The sequence below is a fragment of the Dromaius novaehollandiae genome, chromosome 1, assembly GCF_036370855.1.
Source record: "Dromaius novaehollandiae isolate bDroNov1 chromosome 1, bDroNov1.hap1, whole genome shotgun sequence".
Classification (NCBI taxonomy): domain Eukaryota; kingdom Metazoa; phylum Chordata; class Aves; order Casuariiformes; family Dromaiidae; genus Dromaius; species Dromaius novaehollandiae.
The window spans coordinates 19,593,179-19,614,738 of NC_088098.1; the positions used below are offsets into that span (position 1 = coordinate 19,593,179).

At 37.1% G+C, this 21,560-nt stretch overlaps 1 protein-coding gene across 6 annotated transcripts in view; it reads left to right on the forward strand.

The window, feature by feature from the left end:
• GRM8 (glutamate metabotropic receptor 8) overlaps window positions 1-21,560 on the forward strand; it is a 348,208-nt gene that overhangs the window by 236,339 nt on the left and 90,309 nt on the right. For 4 of the 6 annotated variants that reach the window (XM_064506654.1, XM_026113069.2, XM_026113070.2 and 1 more), the window contains one exon: window positions 5,733-5,789. The exons of the other annotated variants lie outside the window; for them this stretch is intronic. In XM_064506654.1, the coding sequence (XP_064362724.1) occupies window positions 5,733-5,789 (57 nt within the window). The remainder of the gene's footprint in view (window positions 1-5,732; window positions 5,790-21,560) is intronic. 6 annotated transcript variants of the gene reach the window in all.

The following is a 21,560-nucleotide window of genomic DNA, read 5'->3' on the forward strand; positions in this document are numbered from 1 at the left end:
GATACCACTAGTTAAATCCAGTTTGCCAACAGGCAGCATCAGCTCTGAAATTAGTGCTTTAGAAAACTCTGTTTACTGCCTGCTCTACCCTGAAAAAAAACAGTGAGGCCAGGTTTCCTGCATATTGTTTGTCTGGATTCCCAGAACAGTCCCTTGGTATTCTCAAGGGGCAATTATGGGCACATGAAAGCTGGAAAGAGTTTTGTGCCTGAATCACTTAACTCCAAGTAAATCTCTTACTTCTTCAAATGGATTCTTAATTCCTTTTTATATTATACTGATATATTCTTTCATGCTGCACTTTCATGATCAATGGTTATTCTAACCATAGAAATCTCTGTAGATGTCAGAGGCAGATATGCAAAAGAAAAGAAAGTTATATATTTTTTTCAGAAGTGAATCATGTGAATGATCCTGGTTGTGTCTCTTTGATATCTAAGTTATTTACTATACAAAGAAAGCCTCATACATATAATGTCTAAATTTCAGAATTTTATTCCATGGGAAATGACTGATTAAAATTGAGAAGATGGGGATCAGAAGTTGGGCTGTAAAATGGATAAGGAACTGATTAAAAAGGAGATCAAACAGGTTGTGCTGAAAGCTGGGTACTCATGGGTACCTGTGCAGTTCTTCACAATCTACCTTTGAAAATGTTAGTTAGGGTTTTCATCAATGACTATGCCCTCAAATTAAGAATGTGCTGAAAAAATATATTGACAATTTGAAGGTGGGATGCACCAGTAAAGTGGAAAAAGAGCAGAATATGAAATGGGAAAACTTGAGTAACCTTAGAGATTGAGGTAATAGAAATAAGATGATATTTAATAGTATAATTTGATGCACTTACAGGCTAAAAACAGCAACTTCATGTCAGGGAGCATGTTTTTGCAGGCACCATGGAAGAGCCCAAGTGTGTGCTTGTTCAGATGAATCTCACACTATGTTCCTACCTTTCTCTTTACTCTTCTCTTCAGGCACATTAAGGAGCTTAATAATGACAGCAAATTATTTTTGTTTCATGGTTTTCTCTCTAATATAATTACACTAGGGTTCCCTATACTATCCATTTTTTCCCCATGCTTATTTTATAGAATTTCCCTATTATAATCTCAGAGCAGCAAGTCTTGATGTGGTTCTTCTCAGCTCCCTAAATAGGCCATTTTACTAAGTCATGAAAGACAATCTCTTATTAAACTTTCAAATGCATCTCTTCTAAATCTACCTTACAGCTTTCTGTCTACATTTGCATTCTTTTTTCTTTCTCAATCACATTTCAAGGCATACATTTCTTACATTTCTTAGAATGTATTGCATCTTCTTAAGAAATGGTTGGTCCTTTACACTGGACTGACAGATGCCATAATGATGGATCGGGTGAATGCTACAGGACAATGAATTATATAACACATTTTCTCACCACATTTCTATAGCCACAATTGTCAAGACCACTCTCTTTCTTAGCAGAGTGTTGACGACTGACAACCAAAAAATAGCATTATCTGATTGGGCTCCCAGTAGCCTCTAGAATTAAAGAGTACACTTCTAGCACATCTCATCCTTTTTCCCAACTAACTTCTCTGGTTTATAAGACTTCCTAATAATAAATAATGTTTAAATAAAATAATGTTATTGTTGGGTTCCATGTACATTCCTTTTTCATGTAATGTTCAGTTCCACAACCTTGTCAGCTCCTGTCACTTACTATCTGAATTACGTGTCTAATGGTTGTATAGGTGTGTGTAGATATGTTAAATTCTGCATTTACATGTTTCTACCCACCATTTTTTCCTACCGGCTTCAGTAGGCTCTTTGAGACCTATTTTATTTTTTCCTTAGCTTCTTCCTTATTGGCAATTCTTCCCCTCCATTCTGCCTATTCCATTGCCAGCTTTACAACCTTCAGGTCTTTCATTTTCAAAGGTGTTTTCATATTGTTGTAATTTAAAATCTGGCTTGACAAGATGCCTCCTAACTCCCCTCCTCAAGCTCATTTTCTCCCCTGAAAAACAGAGTAGCATTGGAGTCATCTCACCTACTTTTACAAATCTGCAGCGTAGACATCTAAATCAGATCAAATTTTCTAGAATTCCTCTATTGTCAGTAGAGGCACAACTATAGCAGGATCTTTGCAGGTTCCTGAACTCCACCGTGTCATGGTCCCTGAAGCCAAGGGTGCCCTGATCTTCACATCCCCAACCAGTTCTTCCTTATCTGAAAGTATGAGGTCCCGCAGACCTCCTCTCCTCTTTGGGGCCTCAATCACCGGTGATGGGAAGTTGTCACCAATGCACTCCAGAAACCTCCCAGATTGCTTGTGCCCTGCTATGTTGTTCCTGCAGCAGATAGCAGGGTGGTTAAAGTCCGCCATGAGGATCAGGTCCTGCAAACACGAGGCTTTTTCCAGCTGTCCGAACCAGGCCTCCCCTGCTTCTTCCGGATCAGGTGCTCTGCAGCAGACTCCCGCAACAACACTGCCCAAGCTGGTCTGCCAGCTAATCCTGACCCCTAAGCTCTCAGCTGGCTTGTCATCCATCCCCAGGCAGACCTCCATGCATTCCCGCTGCTCTCTCACACAAAGGGTGACTCACCCTCCTCACTTTCCCAGGCTGTCCTTCCTAAAGAGCCTCTATCCATCTATTGCAGCTGTGTGAGCTATGCCACCACATCGGATGAGATCGTAGCCCTGTAGCTGCACACAGATTCTAATTCCTCCCTTTTGCTCCCCATGCTGGGTCTGTTAGTGTGCAGGCACTTCAGAGATGCACCTGCTCCAGCAGAGATGCTGAAGTTTCCTAGAAATGGCATGAGAGAATCCCCCATAATGTGGCCCCATAGGTACTTCCTTATTTACATGCACACATTTGGGGCGATTCCACTTCAGCCCTGTTTTGTTGATTAGGAGGTCCTTTCAGTTTATGTAGCCCCAGACTCTTTGATTGCCAACCCCGTCCACCACTTCCTCACTTGACTGTGGGTCATCACCTCCCTCCCCTGTCACTTCTAATTTAAAGCCCTCCTTACCAGGTTGGCCAGCCTGTTGGCAAAGATACTTTGTCCCCTGCTTTGTCAGGTGGGTCCCATCTCTACCAAGTAGTTGTCAGTCCTTGAAGAGGGTCTTGTGGTCACAGAAACGGAATCACTGTTGTTGACACTAGTTGCACAACCAGTTGTTGACCCATGGGATCTGCCCTCCTCAGGTCTTTCTGCCTCACCAGCAGTATCAAGGAGAACAACACCTGGGCCCCCATGCCCTTGGCCACTCCCTCCAGAGCTATGTAGTCATGCTTGATAATTTCCAGGTCTTCCCCGGCGGTATCATGGGTACCCACATCAAAGAATAGCAGGGCGTAATAGTCCAGAGGTAGACAAGCTTTAGAAGCCTCTTCACAATGTCCCACATCTAAGCCGCTGGCAGGCAAACAGAAAACCTCCCTAGAGCACAAATCAGGTCAGCAGATAGGGGCCTCCATCCCCAGCAGCAGGGAGTCTCCCACTACTATCATTTGCTGTTTCCTCCTGGTGCAGCTGCAGGAACTTGTCGGACAGAACTTTCGGCTTCTTGTCTTCTGCCAGGGTGGTGAACCTATTCTGTACTGGCACATCTGCAGGCAAAAAAAAAAAAGCTCTTCTGTTGTCAGAAATCACAGGTTTCCAACCTTTGCTATCCTGGGGGTCTCCATTTCCCAACCCGATAAGCAAAGACTTTGCCTCCTTCTCCTTGGGTACAGCTGGAGATTCTGGCTTTTGTACTTACAAAGTCTGAGAACATCCAGTAAATCTCCTTTTCATCATCTGATACTGTGCTGCCTGCTGACTTCCTGCAGCTCCTTGGTGACAGATCCTGGCAGCAAGAAGCCCATTTCCTACTGCCCTGGCCTCAGTCCAAGGCCTTCAGAACTGCATTCTCCCTCAGGAGCTTGGCCTGAGTCGAGGTCTCTGATGAGCTGGGGTAGTTCCACTGGGTGTGGAGGACTGCACCCTGTAGCGTGCCCACCATTGTTGAGCATGCAAACACTGTCCTCAGCAGAGCTGTTAGTCCCCTTTATGCACCTTGCTGCACAAGCTGATGTCTCTGCTGCTCTCTAGGAGCTGCCCTCCAGGCCAGCACTTGTATAGGCTTCTCCCTTGCACCTGCCGAAAGGATGCTTGACCCTCTGTGACATGGAGTCACATCAAAGCTCAAAGCACGCTTTGATCAGCAACAGCTTCCTTAGAAGCTGATAGAGGTTGCTGGAAATTGCAGCCTCCTTGATCTGTCCTTTTCTGGCAGCTGCAGGCACCCTGAGGTTCCTTGAAGAGTTCTCAGGAGTCTCCTGATGATCCCAAATGAAGTTCCCAGAAGATACTCAAGCAAAGCCCAGAAACTGCTCTGTCCCATGGCTCCCTCTGCTAGCTCAATCCTGCCCTGACATTCCTGTTCCTAATACCTCCCTACTTTTGACAAGTTTCTGCTCTGAGAATAAATGAAAGTCAAGACATCTGTATGCCTGATTGTTTCTGATTCATTTCTACTTCTGTGTTCTTGCAATACTTAACAGATTTTTGCATGCATGTGGACACAATATGGTTTTTATAACCTCAAGAAATTTCAGGATGTTGTTGAATGGACTTTTTCTTTGCACAGAGTCATAGTTCTTCTTTGTGATCAGCAATACTTTTATTGACAAGGCAAGAGGGTTTTTTTTCTACAGAAAATTTCAGGAAACGTACATAACATATTCGGATTTTTAGCTATGATATGTTGCTGATGACATGTTAAGAAACAGTGATGCCAATATATTGCATTATTTCTGTGCAGTCCTTCAATGTTACATTATTATCACCCCATGATCATTTGTTTTATCTCATAAATCCTTTAGTCTTGGAGATAAATGAATCTCAAGCCTTTCTTTTGGAATATCAAATAATATTAAATCAGACTTAAAAATCAAGGTTATAACCTTTCATCTAGCAAAGCACTTAAGAATCTCCTTAAGGCATAAAATTGCAGTTAACAAGCAAGTCATCTATTGACTCATGCAATTTAGTGACACTGTCCATATAAAGTTATGCATTAGCCTAGTTAGCTGTGTTAGCTTTCATCCTTAATGGAACTGTATGTAACACTCAGCTGGCAAATATGTAAAAAGATGCATTTTAATTTTAACATAATAATAACTGCCTATAAACAAATGGAAAGAGTTTTGATAATGTTTGAGGCTTCCTAGAAGTAATAATCTGAATATCTTTTCCATCAGTAAGATTCAAACAACAAAAGGTGTGTATATGGATAATAGAGATGAGATGTAAGCGCTAGAATGCTTTATACTATTTCAGTTAACAAACACACAAAATTACCTTTTTTTGCATAGATGTGATCAACCCCGCATTTATGACTGAGGGACTTTGTATAAAATTCAGGGTATGCCTTTTTATTAACCTGCCTGCAGAAGTGGGGTCCTGAAATGGTGGCTGCTGATTATTAAACAGAATTGTACACATTTGCTGTGAAAGGAAAATGAGGTTTTCAGATGCTCCTGTACTTAGAACCATCAAAAGGATGGGACATGAGTGGAGACCCAAATGAGAAAAGGGAGGCAGATGGCAACAGATGTAGCTCGCTGCTTCCTCTTTGAACAGCCCTCCTCACAGCACCGTACTGATGACAAGGCCAGCACTAGCAATGCAGCAAAGACATAACAGCTTTGGAGTTAGTTTCTGGATATTTCATCAGTCACTGTTATTTGCAGGGTTGGTGAACTCATTATCTGAAAGACGAGAAGGACACAGGCACTGTTGTTGGAAGGGTGAGTGTCAAACTGAGAGTCCATAGGGCTCAATAATGTCTCTGGTTATATAAATACTTAATAACACCATTAATGGAGAAATCACTTAAAATCCATTGGAAAAAAAAGTAAGAAAGAAGGATGAAAAAAAAAGAAGGAACATAGTTTAATTCAAAATTCTCATTGATCTCAAATGTATGCTTTTTAGCCTTAAGTTCTAATGCAAAACTAAATCACTACTTGGGCAGAATTCCACATTTCCCCTGGGCTCACCTCGAACATAGAGGCATTTGAGTTTACAGTGTGGTTATGACTGAAATCTAATTCAGAATCACTTTTAAAACTTGTCAGACAGGTTTCTGCAGGTGGTGATGTGAAAAGCAGAATGTTTCCATTTCCACTCCAGGCACGTAACATTGTGAGTCTCCAATTTTTTAAAACTGAAAACAAGGATTTTTTTTTTTTCTTTTTAATGGGATCAGCATTACACTACATTAAGCTGTAATGCATAAATGTAACTCTAAGGAAAAATGACATTTTTAACTGTCATCAGTTATATTCTTTAGTAGAAAGCTGTTGTATTTTAGATTGAAATTGTTACCCCTCAAGTCTATATTAAAAATTCAGGTACTCATTTCATGATTTTCATATGTCCTGAACTTGAGCAAATGCTCTTCTCAAGTTTCATCAAAAGTCAAGCATATGTGTTACATGTTACATGTTTTACAGATAATTCTTAAAAATAAGTTGCTTTATTATACATTGTACATTGTGACCTGGTCCATAAACTTCTGCTTGTGTAGTGACAGTTAATTAGTCATCAGTGTAGAAACATTAAAATAATAAAAAATAAATTTGGAAATGATTCTGAAGAGTCATCAGATCCACTCCACTGCCAAAGCCAGTATTAACTATATTGTCGTTATTCCTGACAGGTGCTTGTCCAGCCTGTTCTTGAAAATATCTGCAATAGAGATTTCACAGCCCCTGCAGACAATTTAGTGCTTCACTTTCCTCCCTGCTAGAAAGTTTTTCTTTAGGTCTAACTTAAGTCTTCATTTTTGCAAATGAAATTCATCATTCTGTGTCTTGGAATTAATAAGCTTAAATTTCCAGGTTACTTTAAGCTCACATCCACAGTGGACATGAAAAAGAGCTTTTTGCCTTCTTATTATGCCTACCTTTTACATTTTTGAAGATTATCATACTACCCCGCAGTCTTTTCTTGGTGGTCTAAACAGATGCAGTTCCTTTAACCTTTTATTGTAGGTTTTGTTTTCTCAATCTCTCCTCTGAAGCTTCTCTCACTGTTCCATATCATTCCTAAAATGCAGTTTTCAAAACTGAATATAATATTCTAGCTGAAGCCTTGCCAGTGGTGAAGAGCGCACCCCCATTTTTAGAGAAAATAATCTATATGTCTTGGGATGCTGGTTGTCTTACCACAACAGCGAAAAACATTTTCGTGTTCAGCGTGTGCTCCGTTAGAACATGCGGTACTAATTGCTCTTTACCAGTCGTTCCTGCTCTGCAATGATGTGGCTAATTCTTCTACCATGGCATGCAGAGCTTGCTTTTATTTGTAGTGATTTTTTTCAATTTGTTGAAGTCATTTTGATCCAATACGTTTGCAGTTTTCTCAGCATGGTGTCATCTTCCAGATGTAATAACCATAGTTTTCACTTCTTTATCTTGACTGTTAGTGAAAATAATGAATATGCTCAACCAATACTGCAAACTTCCCTCCAGCTTGACAGTGAACTATTAATAACTACACCCAGCAGTAATCCCACTCAGGCAGTGTTTGCCTATATTGCTTATCAAAATGTCATGTGAGTGCATCAAAAGGCTTTATAAAGTCAGGCTATATGACAATGTGACTGCTTTTCCTCTATCCCAAAAGCCTATTATTCTATCATAGAAGAAAATTAAATTATTTTGACATGATTTGTTCCTGGTGAATCCATGGTTGCTGTTACTCATCTTCATTTTCTTACCTCGTAAGTGCTCAGACAGTGCTTGATTATTTGTTCTAGCATTTTTTAGGAACTGAATTTGAGCTGATTGGCCTTGAATTTTGCAGCTTCTCCCCCTCCCCCTACTGTAAGCCAGGAACGACATTTATCCTCTTGCACTTTCTTAGAATCTTCCCTCATTCCCTGTGAAGAATATTGCCTCTAAATAAGGAAAAGTGTCCATTATTAAAATTTGTTAAGATCATTAAAATCTGTGAGTGCAGATGTTGTTAATTAATGCATTTTTCTATGTAGCACATTCAGTTGTCTTTGTATACATGATAAAGTATTTCAAAAATCTTAGAATTGTTTTGGGACACTTATATTTGGGGAACTTTTAAGAACATGGAAAATGCAGTAGTAGGAATAAAATGAAAGTGCTTGACACTTTCATAATACTGGCACATATAGGGTCTGATTTTTACAAGGGCAGAAACATCTGCTGTCCTCATAAAACTGGCATCAAACTGCTTTTTGTGACCAGTAGCTTTGAAAATGTTTTGTCAGGAAAACGTTTCTTCTCAGCCCTTTCCAGAAAATTTCAGTTTTGATTTCCTTTTCAGCCTCCTTACAGGGAACTTCCAGCATATTCATATTTAGGTCCGATAAATAAGTTACAGAGAATAATCATAATCCCAGCAATGATCACAAATAATCACATCCCTGTGAACTCTTTTTCTAATGAAAAATTGAATATTTCATGTATAAACAGTAGTATTTTGTAGAGGAGATGCTTTCTAAAGTTGAAGTTATTGGTAGCATTAAAAGAACAAAGTGAAGATATAAATGGATTCATCAGTAATTTAAACAACAACAAAAAGACAAGGCTGATAACGGTCATTCTCCCAAAAATAATACTACAGGGTATTGACAAATGGGGGAGTTGAACAGCATCTTTCCAGGAGTGTCTGACTGCATCCCCATAGTATCACCGCTTCTCAGGTATCTTTTAAAACCATATTCATTACAATCTTTTGAACAGGAAGTTAGCAGAAATGAAAAAATGGAATTTTAACCACCATTTTCTTTGCTTACTGTGAAATCTAACTCCTTTTCAACTGTGACATTGAATGATGTTTTATGCTCCATAATGCTAAATGATGCTGTCAAATGCACTTCAATATGAATCTGTTTATTTTTTTAGAGCTATATAAAGTATATAGATATAAAAGTATATATAAAAAATTAATGAATAATTTATTGTAATTCTGATTCTATTTTAAATTTACTTAATGGTTGGTCTTCACTATTGTAAGGCACTATATGGCAATTTCTCATACTTTTTGTGTTTCATGTGTTTGGGAAGGAGAACCTGAAATGGGGTGGGCAGGGGGGTAACATTTTATTCACCAGTATAATCGGCTGATGGGCTGAGCATCATTAAAACCAATGCCCTTGTCAAAACCACTTTGCGTTACATATTCAGTGCTTTTCTGACATGGAAATTTTAATGTAGAAGACCAAGCTCTAAATGTGTACACATGTGTGATAGAAAAAAAAGGGAGAGAAAGAAAATGCGGAGTGACACTAATCCATCATTTTCACAAAATTCGTGATGGCTGAACAGAGGTGAATGATTCTGTTCACAGTGGCATTTCTATCTACCTAGATTATGTTTGACTAGCATTTTCTCTAAGTGCATAACATCTGAGCTTTTGGAGAATTTGCAATGTGAATTATTATGACTGAGTTTTTTTGTGAAATCATCCGTGTGAAATGCTTGCTCGTCTGTCACCCTGATATCAGTATTACTGATGCAGTAGCAACTGCAATTCAGGATTGTTTCAATCTGCAACAGATTGCATTTAAATACACTGTATTTCTGTATCTCATTGTCATCCTGACAGTTCTCTTTAAATGTTATAACCCTCTAACTAACTCTGCAGGGTTAAAACAAAACAAAATAGAAATAAAACCTTGTTTAATTGCAGGGCTAAAAATAACTTCAAATAGTTTTTGGAGCAGCAAATGATTCTTAAGACACTTTAAGAGAGTTTGTGTATATTTTCAGAGTTTCAGGCAGAATTTATTAAAATAACATATTGGATTTTTGTAAGGAGCACTGCATAACAAGTATACTTTTACTGTTGGGCTGCCATCACCATTAATAATCTTCTTAACTGCCTTTTCATGCTCTGCATTTTAAATGAGATTTACTGCATTTGTAATCCTAAAAATTCTAGTTTGCTGAAAATACACATAGATAACATTTTGAAGATTTTCATTTCTCAAAGAAAAATATGCATGCAAGCCTTTGCCCCTCACAAAAATGGTAGATTTGAGAGATGGGCCTGTATTTGATGGAGTCTTACATGTGTTACAGTAAAAAATAACCATCCTTTACTGGTAATGCTGTAAATTTGATTTGAACGGGATTTCTTTCTACATGTAATATGGTCTCAAAAATGGATGCTTTGGGGTATTAGGGGTATGTGGTCAGTATGTATGGCAGTGCTTAATCTCGCTACAGGTTTAAAAAACAGCAATACAAAACAAATCCACTTTTTTAAAAAACTAACACATAAACAAGAAAGAATACTTTCATACTTTCAAAAAGAAGAATTATCTTATTTTTCCAATAACAAATGACACTGCATACTGATAGGAAGACTACTGTCAGCTGCTGGAGGTGAGGAGGGGTTAGCATCAACACTCGTTTGAGCATTGCTGATCTGAAGGCACGATGTCTCAGACTGTTGGAGACCCCAGTGCCACTAGTTCGTAATTCTGGTGTAGCAGCTGTCAGAATCACCAGTGCTAAAGAATATAGGGTTTTTTATCGCCTAATCCATACTAAATGGCAGGCTCTCTTAAATGTATTATGAGCACAGAAAAAGAGCACCCACAACACTACAAGAGTTTCGGATCTGTTTTTTAAAAGGCATCTCATTTTCTAAAAGAAAACAGTATACTCAGACTTATACATGGGTCCTTCTCTTTCATTGCTATGAAAACTAGTCATCAGTAAATTTTCTAGTTTGCTTTATGTTTCTTCACCAGATTAGTATTTTCTCATTTCTCTCTTTCTGGCTAGTGAAAAGAAGCCTGACCTTTATGTCGTTCTAAAGGCTTAAGAGGTATCTGATTCAGTTGGATCTATTTTGAGGGGGAAAAAAAAAGTTTCATAAACCCTAATGTACTGATTATAGACCACTTAAATCAGGCTATACTATTACAGCCACGTTTCTGCTGGTCTCTCCAATTTAGCTCCTGGATATTGCTTTATGCAAAGAACAAATAACCTGAAAACTTCCAATCTGTGCTAGCTTGACTATTATCCCAAGAATAATCAGTGAGATGTGCTGGTTTTATAGAAACAAAAGCCTTTAGATTATCAAGCTATCATTGTAGGACATATTTTTAAAATGATTCATTAATTAGGTGTAACTATCTTAATATAGTGTCTCAGATAGAGAGACATGAAAAAGAACCCTAAGACCCTTGTCTTAGAACAATGTTTTTCTTGTTTTTGCAAGACCTTTCAGTTTCTAGGGATGAAATAGCAGTCCTTGTCCAACCTCACTATGAAAGCAGAAGTTCCCTATCCCCAGGAAGTTTTGGGATGGGGCCAGCTACCATACTCAGCAGGAATATATAGGGGAGGTGGAGAGAGAGTTGAGAGAAGGTTGAGAGAACTCTTTCCCTTGAAAATGCTAATTTGTGGAAGCTCAAAGTTTTGCAGAACTGCAGCCGTTTTGACCACACTTCATCATCAAATGTTCATGTGAATGTTTCCTGGAGAATGGAGATGGATAAATATGAGAGAAGGGGGTCAGGTGAGAAAAAAACATGAGCACAAAGCAGTAACTCTTTGACTGGAATATGTGAGACCCTGGTTCAGGGAAAGGACATGAACTGATGATGTATTGTGATCCTCTAACATTCAGGCAGTTTGTCTTATTTTATTTATTTATTTATTTAATACACAACCCATTAAAATTCTCTCTACCTCTTGATTGATATAATGCTAGACTTTAAAATAGTGTCATAGAAATTGTCTTTTTTTCCAGCCAGGCCTACCATCCAGATGTTTTTCCTTATTGCAGTGGTAAAGGCTAGACTCAGGTCAGTGAGACATCCAGAGAACCTTAATTTAATTAACCATAGTATGACTACACAATATTTGAGAGAAAGGTGTGCTGTAGCAGTAGCCTTATTTTATGCTCCAGAATACTATGGCACTAAATTCATGTCATCTTAGAAACCCAAGCCCCAGTGCAATTTTGGAAGTGATCAAAGTTCTGTTGGTGCAGTTTGAGCCTTTAATGATGAACTCTGTGTAGCAAATCTCTTGTTTTTCTCCTTAATCTAAATGAATAAAGTGGGGAATGCTGTTGTTTACTGACTGAGTTTCACAGAAATTCAGGTTCCAATGAAATATTAATGACTAAAGATGTGCTATGCTTAATTGAGTTTGAGGAACAGGAAAAATAATGTAATCCTTCTTCATTTCATGAAGGTTTTGAAGGAAAGCACAAAATATATTTGTGGTGGGGAGCTGGAAGTGAGTTCATGCAAAGCCCCTGGTACAGTTTTCTGGGCTGCTCTATCTTGTTGAGATGCCTCTTACCATTTATGTCACACAGCATAGCAGAACTATCATGATATAAATTGATATGATCATCATCATCATCATCAGTTTAGAAATTTGACCTGACAGAATACGTCTAAAATAATTTTGGGATGAGACGAATCAATTATTTTGCTCCTACTTAGAAAGCAGCTTCAGTGCTTTCATAGGAGATATGTGGATTGTCCAAGGACTTCATTAATATTGTAATGTTTATATATGACTAATGTTATGCTATCATGCTCATCATAATTCTGTACTTCTGATATCATATTTATAATTTCTTCTGTTGTGTCTTTGAACTTTAAGCTCCAAATTCTCATCTGTCCACATGGCATGTGCATTTGTGTACTACTTGTACCCTAGAAATCTCCACTTGTACATTGATATTAGTACTTAGCAATAAAAATTTGTTTCTCAGTATGCAGTGGGTATGTGCAGATCAAACAGAAAATCCCGCTTTGGTAGTAATTTACAAAGTTGGTTCTTGGTGTTGCATTTTTTCTGGGCTTGATATTCATGGGCTGTCTCTTTACTCTGTCTTTCTAAAACTCTGTCTCTGCTCTCTTAGAAAATGCATGACTGTTTTTTGATCTTGAAGGATTCATACTTGAGAATTGATGTTGGCAAGGACTTGTGTGTTTTACTTGGGGGAGTGACACAGTTATTGAGTTTGCATGTGCTTCTAAATGCTTTATATGTGCATATGTGCATCCCACAAAATTAGTGTTCATAAACATAGAAGCTGTGTTTTGTGGAGAGACAAAGACATTTAGCAACAGATGAATGAATAACTGCATTTCCACACTGGGAAATTGAGAGATTTTCCCCATAAACCTCATGGATTATGAGGATTAATAGATTCAGTAGGAAAGAAATGAAGTTTGTATATACTTGTCTAACAGAACTGTTTGTTTCCAAACAAAATATGTACACTTTACCCAAATTTTGACCTTTGAGTGAAAAATGTATAGCTGGTCTAATTCTGGTCATGCAAGTCTAAACTTAAAATGGCACTGCTCGGGTCAGGAGTAGGATCTAGGCCTTTAGGAAGCCATATGAATTGCATCTGAACATATATCTTAAAGAGATATTAAATTCATTGCCTTTTTTTAATTACTCATATTCTCCTTCCTGTCTGAAGAAGCTCTTGGGTAGAAATTGTGTGTGTTGTCAAGTCATAAAGCTAATTAATGTCATTAATTCACCCCACAGAAAGTAGAAGCTCAGTGTCTCAGATAGGAAAGGGGATTTCATTGGAGTAATTGCTAAGTATTTTAAAGCCCAAACTGAATGCTGTAATAGCCATTCATTGCATAGATATCATAAGTAATGAAGAAAGGGATATTATGATAAAGTGGTGTTGAGAGTGTCAATGAAGATAATTTTATGAATGAATCACCACCTGGGAGTGAGGTTTAAATTCTCCAAGTTGGAACTCTCTGAAGAAAATACAGCCACTGCATATTTTACTTGAATTTTTCTAAAGCATAAGGCTGTCTTTTATCTCAGCAGCTGCCTGTTGAAAAATTACATACACTTTTTACATGCTAACATATAAGCTTTGAAGTTCCAGTCTTCTGGATGGCTTAGTGAGGTCTTTCTTGCAGTGAGCCCTCCAGAACGGAGCTGTAAAATAGCTGCTAGTGCTGATGACTCTGTCAGTAAGCTTAGTTTAAACTGAGGGTGACACAAAAATGCATGTAGACATGCTTCTTAGCTGACGCTGGCATAAATCAGGAATATTGTTATTGAAATCAATATAGATATACCAACATACTGTTAGTGTTTTTGCTTGTTATAGGATTCTAAGGCCTGACTTTTTCATATTTCCACATGTGATTTCAGTGAGAACTATACTTGAACAGTGTACAGTCAGGCCTAATTTAGTAGTTTTCTGCCTGATCTTTGTGTATGATTTATGCGGTTACCTTTTATTAAAGATTGCAAAGGTCTCCAAGATACAAACTTTTATACAAAAAGGTCTTAAGGTTATGATAATTAATTTACTTTCCTCACGTATGCGATATTAGAAAAGCTCACAAAAGAAACAATAAGGATTTTTTTCATAGTAACAGGTAGCTTGGATACAGAAATACCTGAATTTTTGTACAATCACTGTAAGTTGGCTGTGGGCTCTGGTATGCAAAGTAATGACAATTTTTGATAGAAGAATTTACTGATACTGATAACCATTATAATGATCTGTGATCATATTTTGGATACCCAGTAAAGGAGTTTATAGTGGTATATGTTCTGGAGGTCCTCTGGAAAAAGTGATTGCCATGCGATTTACTCATTTCATTATTTTGTATACTGATACTGAAGAGGAAAAATACTTTTCCTCTAAAAGCTCTTTTTCTCTTTAAGCTGTAACATTTTCCTCTGAAAATGTGAGGTTTAATATACTTCTCTTAGGATGGAGTTTCAAACTAGGGAGATAAGAGGCCAAAATCTTCCGATGTTTCCTGAAAGCTGCTTCTTTGCCTAAATAATACCTTAAATGACCTTAAAATTGGAATTAATATTTACAGTTGTATTTTCTTCCTCTTTTCTAAGGAAATGGTCTCTTTATCTAAATTTTATTTCACAGTAATAAATTTAATGCGTACTTTAGACTACTCTGCTTGCCTTAATGCAGAAAACAAGCCATGCTGGCAATTTATTTTCTGAATTCTGAAAAGAATTTCAGATTAATATAGACAACATTTAAACTAGCAATTCTGATACAGTTTTACTATAGGCTGCCATTCTGCTTTGGCTTATTCACCTAATGCTGTCCAGGGCAGGATCAAATATAGAGGTCCAAAATTTTGAGAGTGTTATGAAAAAAAAATCAATGTGTGGGTGATCTATCTGAGTGGTGGCTATTTGCCCATATAATCTGAATGTGAAATAAAGTTGGTATGGTAAACTTCTAGATAATGTCTATTCCTCTGTGACTGACTTTTCCCCTTACTTATGTTCGTGTTGTGGTGTCACAGAAAATAGAGTGAGGTGAATCCTTAAGAGTTTGTTTAGTCCATCCTTCTACTCCTACACAGGGTAAACTGTAGCTAAACCAAGCCTGGAAAAATGTTTTAAAAAAATCCAGCAATAGAAATTCCATAGTATTCCCCAAGCAATTAATTACCGTGTTTAATTAACCAGTGTCACTTGTGGATGTAAACCATCCATCTCTCTTCCCTCAGCCTACCTTTACTACCTTTTACTACTCAAATCAGATGAACTGTTTCCTGAAAAACAGGTCAGAATTAGTTCATGCTTGTTTGATAAACATTTTTTACATTATTTTCCCTGAAAGTTCTGGCAACGATCTATTATTGTTCTTTTTAGTGAATTAGAATTTTAAATTCTGCAAAATTGCTTCACCAGCCGATTGTGGTATTACTGTCATTTGCATGTCAAACCTTTTATTAGCACAAGCCTGGAGGAGCATGTCAGAAGCATTTTTAAGACAGAGCCCTGAAAATTTGCATTTGCACTGAACATTCTGCTTGAGCCAGAATTAGATTCCTATTACTCTAAGCAGAGAACCTGATCAAGATGGTAAAATATCAAAGTAGTAATGAGCAAAAAGGGGTCAAAAGAAGTTTAAGGAAGAATCAAGACCTGACAACTGAAATAAATTTTTAACTAAGCTTTGGGAGGTCTAGATTTGTCATCTTACATAACTCAACTAAGGGAAGAAGACATCTAAGCACAACTCCTCTTTGAAGTGAACTGATAGTCTTATTATAGATACAAATTTAACCTCGCTATAGATACCTCTAGTTAACTGAGGTGACAGAGTAATACTAGCATTCCTTCTTTATTTGGTTCAGGTTACAGTGCATTATACTTAATACCAACAATTCATCTGAGACTTGAAATATAATATGAAAACTATTCTGTTATGTACCACTAGCCTTACAAAATTAAAAAACATTCCCAGGTGAAAAAAATCAGACACAAATAAATATACATTCTGCTAGATTAATCAAGGAGGTACCAAAAACACAGTATTGTTCTTTCTTAAAGCTGCACTGGCACCTTTCTGAGAAGCTCATGTCAAAGGTAGTGCAATTTCATCCATAAGAGACTACTGTGTTGACACTCTCAGTCTCTCTCCTGCTTTAGCCTTCACATGCATTTACAGAATTGGATGAAGCAGAATAGTAGTGAAAGAAGCCTCTGGGGCAACAGAGGGAGCAACAGGGTATAGTCCTGGTGACATTATTTCTTCTTCTTATACACTGTAGATATTCCTTGGGTTTATCTAAAATTGAACTGGTACCTGATCCTGCTTAAGTGATATATACTGTTATGCTTGTTTTGTTGTTTTTGTTTTTTGTTTTTTTTTTCACCAGATCACCCTGCTAAATGGTTGTTATAAAACACGTGTTCATCCAAAATGCTGGAATGATTTAAGACCTAAATGTGCAGTGATGCTCCTGCAAACACAGTTCAGTAAAGTGGTTAATTTTATAGTGCTTTTTTATAGAGAGAAATGAACAATGTGGCAAAATCTAGGAAAATTCCTTGGCAATCACAGTGTCCAGGTAAATCAATGTCAAGTGTGCGTGTGTGTGTGTATGTGTGTCTGTATACATTTTTTGTCATTTGCTAGTTTGTGATTACATAGCTGTATGTCTTGAAATAATTTTCTTTTCTTTCTCATAGGGATTAAGCATTCAAATCCCATTAGCTAGTCATGAGGCTCTTTCTTACCTTTAGATTTTTTTTTTTTCCGTTTTGAAAATATGTGGGAATATTACCCAGAGTTGTTTTTTTTTTTTTCTTAAGCACATAACAAGGAAAAAAAAGCAGTCAGTCTGCTGACTTGCAGCTCTAAGGTTGGGACAGCTATTTGCTGTTAAAACACATCAGAAAACATACACACCTGAAATACAGCGACACAAGCTTGCTTGAAAGCAGCCTGGGAACTAACCTTTGCTTGGCTCCTGAAGGAGTTAGAATGTTTTGCTTTCTTGCAAGTTATGACAAATGCTTAAGTTATTTCCTTCTCAGGGAAGACATTTTCAGCCCATCTGGAGAAAGCAGATAAAGTGAGATTCCATTAGAGCAGTACCCCAGCCCTGACTTTCATGTTCAGTGGGTCTGACACTCATCTTTATTATTGCTTTTTATTTAGAGAAGCTATAATTCTTAGAACAGTAAGCAACACGATAGAAAAACAAAAGAGCAAAGTGCAACTTGGCATTTTAATTAATGGTGGGTTAAAACAGGAACTTGCTTGTATATAATCTCAAAGTGAAACTTGATTTTAATCCACAGATGTGTACAGTAGAAATATATGGAAATGAAAAATAAACCTCTGACCGCTGGCTCAGTTAGATGAAACAAAGCTCATAAAGTTCAATGAAGCTGTGTTGTATGTAACTTCAACTGTCAATTCTATTGAGAGGAACAACAGACTGGTGATTTGCTGCAGGGCTTCATTGCTCAGTCAATAAATAAATTGCTTATGCAAAATGAAATATCACGAGAAAGCCTGGACATGCAGCACTATGTTCATTTGAATAACCTGCCCCTTTTTCTTTGTAACATCTGCAACCTTTGCATATGAAAACTGGAAAAATGCAACAGCAAGTGTTTTTAGTTACTGTTTGCTTTGTCATCAAGAAAGTTTGTCTTTTGATACAAAAATATGTTCTTGGGCCAAAAAGGCCGATTTTTCACTGTGAAAAATAACTTTGGTTTTCAAAGGCAAAGAAAATATCTGGGTATAATCCACTACACCAAAAAAGAAAAATGGGTAGAGGCCACGACATTGGGATTTTCCATTAATGATTACCGAGAACTGAATTTTTCACATAGTGATAGCTATTCCTGCAGACAATGAAAAAAGTTGTATAATGAAAGGAAAGTCGTTCACTGATAAGAAAGATCAGCATGTTTCTTTGATTCAAAATACACCCTTGAAATTAAATCCTCTAAAAAGAAATCAGAAGTTAGCATAATGTATTTGAACTTTATCTTCCTGAATGGAATTCATCTTTATCTGCAGAAAAGATAATGAACTTAATTGAATTATTCAAAGTAAATGTTTATTTCAGAAGTACTTTTTGATTTATTTTTTCTTCTCTGAGTTAGTTGTATTTTGTTTAGAGAAGATTGGTCGTAATGTAGATCTAAAAAGCATTTTTGATTTTTCATTCCGTATCCTAAAAACTTAAGGCATCAGTATTATCTCACTTAATTTAACTATTAACAAAATGCCTATTTTAAATAGGCATTTTGTTTAAGCATTGAGACTCCTTCTATAGCTAATCAAAACAGCTAGGGATCTTCAGAAGGGTGATTCACCCACTTGTATTATAAACCAATTTTAGAATAAGATGAATCACACTCTGGAGATGTCTATCTGTTTTCATTGATTATAGACTAATTTAAATTAGACAGGAGAAGTTAAGTGTGATGAATCCCACCCATGCTGGCCAAATTCATGCTCTCTTAACTAATTCATCACATACCGTTCAATTATAAATGCCTCTTCTACAGCCCAACACACATATATGTGAGGCAAGTTTCTTCAAAGTGGGTTTTCCTTTGCCATTTATTACCTTACCTGTAATGTGTATGGCCCGTTTAATCAATGGTCATTAGAATCTGATCCTTTTTTGCTTTTTCTGGACAACTTTCAAATGGATTAGTAGATTATATTTTATGGTTTCTACTACTTTAATTTTATTTCAATTTAAATTCTTCACTGACTTTAATTAAACTTGCCCCAGGCTTGGAAACCTACAAAACTTTTTAAAGAGCTGGCTTCTGAACTTGTCATGATATAATAAGAGCATAGTAATGTACGTATCTGGTATACTGTACTATACACTGGTATACTGGTATACATCTAATGATCTAAAATGGCACTTTGAATGATACAAACTTTATATTATCTGCCTAAAGGAAACATTTTATTATATTGATATAAGTAAAGATACAGTGCATAAAACAAAGTTAGACCATATTATAGAGGAAAATCCAAAAATGAGGGTAAATTGAAGCATGTCTGAGGGCATTTTTGGTTATACCGCAGTAGAATTAGAATACTTGAGGAGTCACTTAGGGCTGTGAACCCTAGACACATCTAGGTTTGCTCTCTTTCAGTTTTTACTCCTATCTCATACATCAGTATAATGATTACACTGCAAGTTGGTATTGTTAATAGTGCTTCTCATGCAAGCAAACCAGTGACTCTATCAATATTTTTGCAGTATTTTTCTTCTAGATCTTTTGATATAAAAAAGTCTGTGGTGTACATCCCTGATTTTTCCCACTTTACTTCATGATTTGTCATCTTTTGTGGTTTTCAAGAAAAAAAACCCAACAAAATAAGGAAATCCTTTGATGTTTTGTTCTGTGAATTTAGATTTTGGACCCTACATAAATGATTACTTTTTAAACAAAAAAATCATGGACTTAATGGGCACAGATTTGTGTCTTAGAGACTGAGGACTCAGAAAAGGATTTAGGACTCAGAGTAAATATCAGCTGAATCTCATTTCACAAGGAGAATTCTGGTGAGAAAGCAAATGTGATTCTGAGTGTATAAGATTTTCGAAAGCATTTTTACAGTGAGAAACTCAAGAAGCTGTATTTAATGAGAGGTTAAAAGATCCTTTGATTTCTGTCTTGTCACATGAAGAGATATATTCTGATAAAGGAGAACTCCTCAGTCTTATTTTAATTTTGCAAGCGTGGCAGGGTCTGAAAGCTGAAGCTAGACAAATTGAATCTAGAAATGCTGTAACATTTTTAGTGAGTGAGGTGTCTTTTAAGTCCCTAATGGCAAGAAAGTACTTCACTTGGGAAGCAATCAGACAGTAGCTGAAAGTGCGATCCCTTGCAGGGAATGAAAGAATGGAAAAAGAAAAGAGAAGGGCTCCTCAAGTAAATAAATTTGGCGAGAGTGGAGACCAGTCTGATCTTCAGGAGACATCAATGGAGCCTCTGCAATTTTCCAGAAAGTGGTAGACAAGGTGCGAAGGAGTTACCTGCTGCTTGGAAAGAAGCTGCATTTTGCTACGTGTGGTTGGACAAGGCTAAGACACTGGTGGATTTCCCTATCACTTCAAATCCTGAAGCAGGATTAGGCTTCTTCCTAAGACTTGTGCTCCAATCCAGAATTATAAATTTGAGGCAGGAGTCACATGATCAAATTATTTGGAATTTGTCAGGCCTCATCACGCTTTCTTTTAGTTTTTGCTATTCCCTGGGGCCATTTCCACAATATCTGAGTTCCCTGCACTATGTCAATGTACTGGAAGAATGTTTAATAGCTCTTAATGCAGTCTATGAAGTTATGTAATTGTTAAGGAATTTTTGTTTCACATGCTCGCACACTATTCCCCACTGCATTATTCTTTCAGTAGAAATTAACTCTAAGGGGAGATACTGATATTTCAAATCAGTAGGATTTCACTGCTCTGGTTTCTAGACAATATGTTGTCATCTCTAGCTCAAAGAGAAGGATAGAGTGCATCCCATGATTTTACATCTCAAGCCCAGTAGTTCATTCTAGTAGATGCATCCCACCTGCGAAAATAGGCTTCCATTGTTATAAATGAAAAGTGAATTAATTTAACTGGATTTACTCAATTATGGGCAAAGAAAGAAAGGCTTAAGCCATTCATTTGCTCATTTCCATCCATCAGCAGCTGACAAAAGTCCACAGGAAGTTTGCTGTGTATAGGATAATTGTGTTACCATTTTCCTTATGTTTTCTTTAATCCCATTCTTTTTTTCAGTGTGGACAAAGGCAAGTCAGAGTTTGAGCTTGGAGGTAACTTCTGCCATGTACCAAGCATGCGAGCTCAGTGAACTATTCTGCATTTTCTGCAGAAGAGTTCTGCATCTTGTCATGGAACACTAGAGTGCATGTAATTTAAGGAGTCCTCTTTATTTTTTGAAGTTAGGTAGACCTGAAAATACTCTCTTTCAGTGGGCTTAGATTTTATCACCTGAATTGTATTTGAAAATGGTATTTCAGCCTCAGAAATCTTCAGCTTGAGATTATAGATGTATATTTCAGCCTCAGAAATCTTCAGCTTGAGATTATAGATGTAATCCTCTAATGTTACTTTTCTTATTGCATAGGCCAGAGGGATAACAGAAGCATGGAGGGGGGGCAATTACTCACTTTCTAGGCTAGAAATCTAGGGATATTCAAAATTTACCTGTTTCCATGGTAAAACATATGGA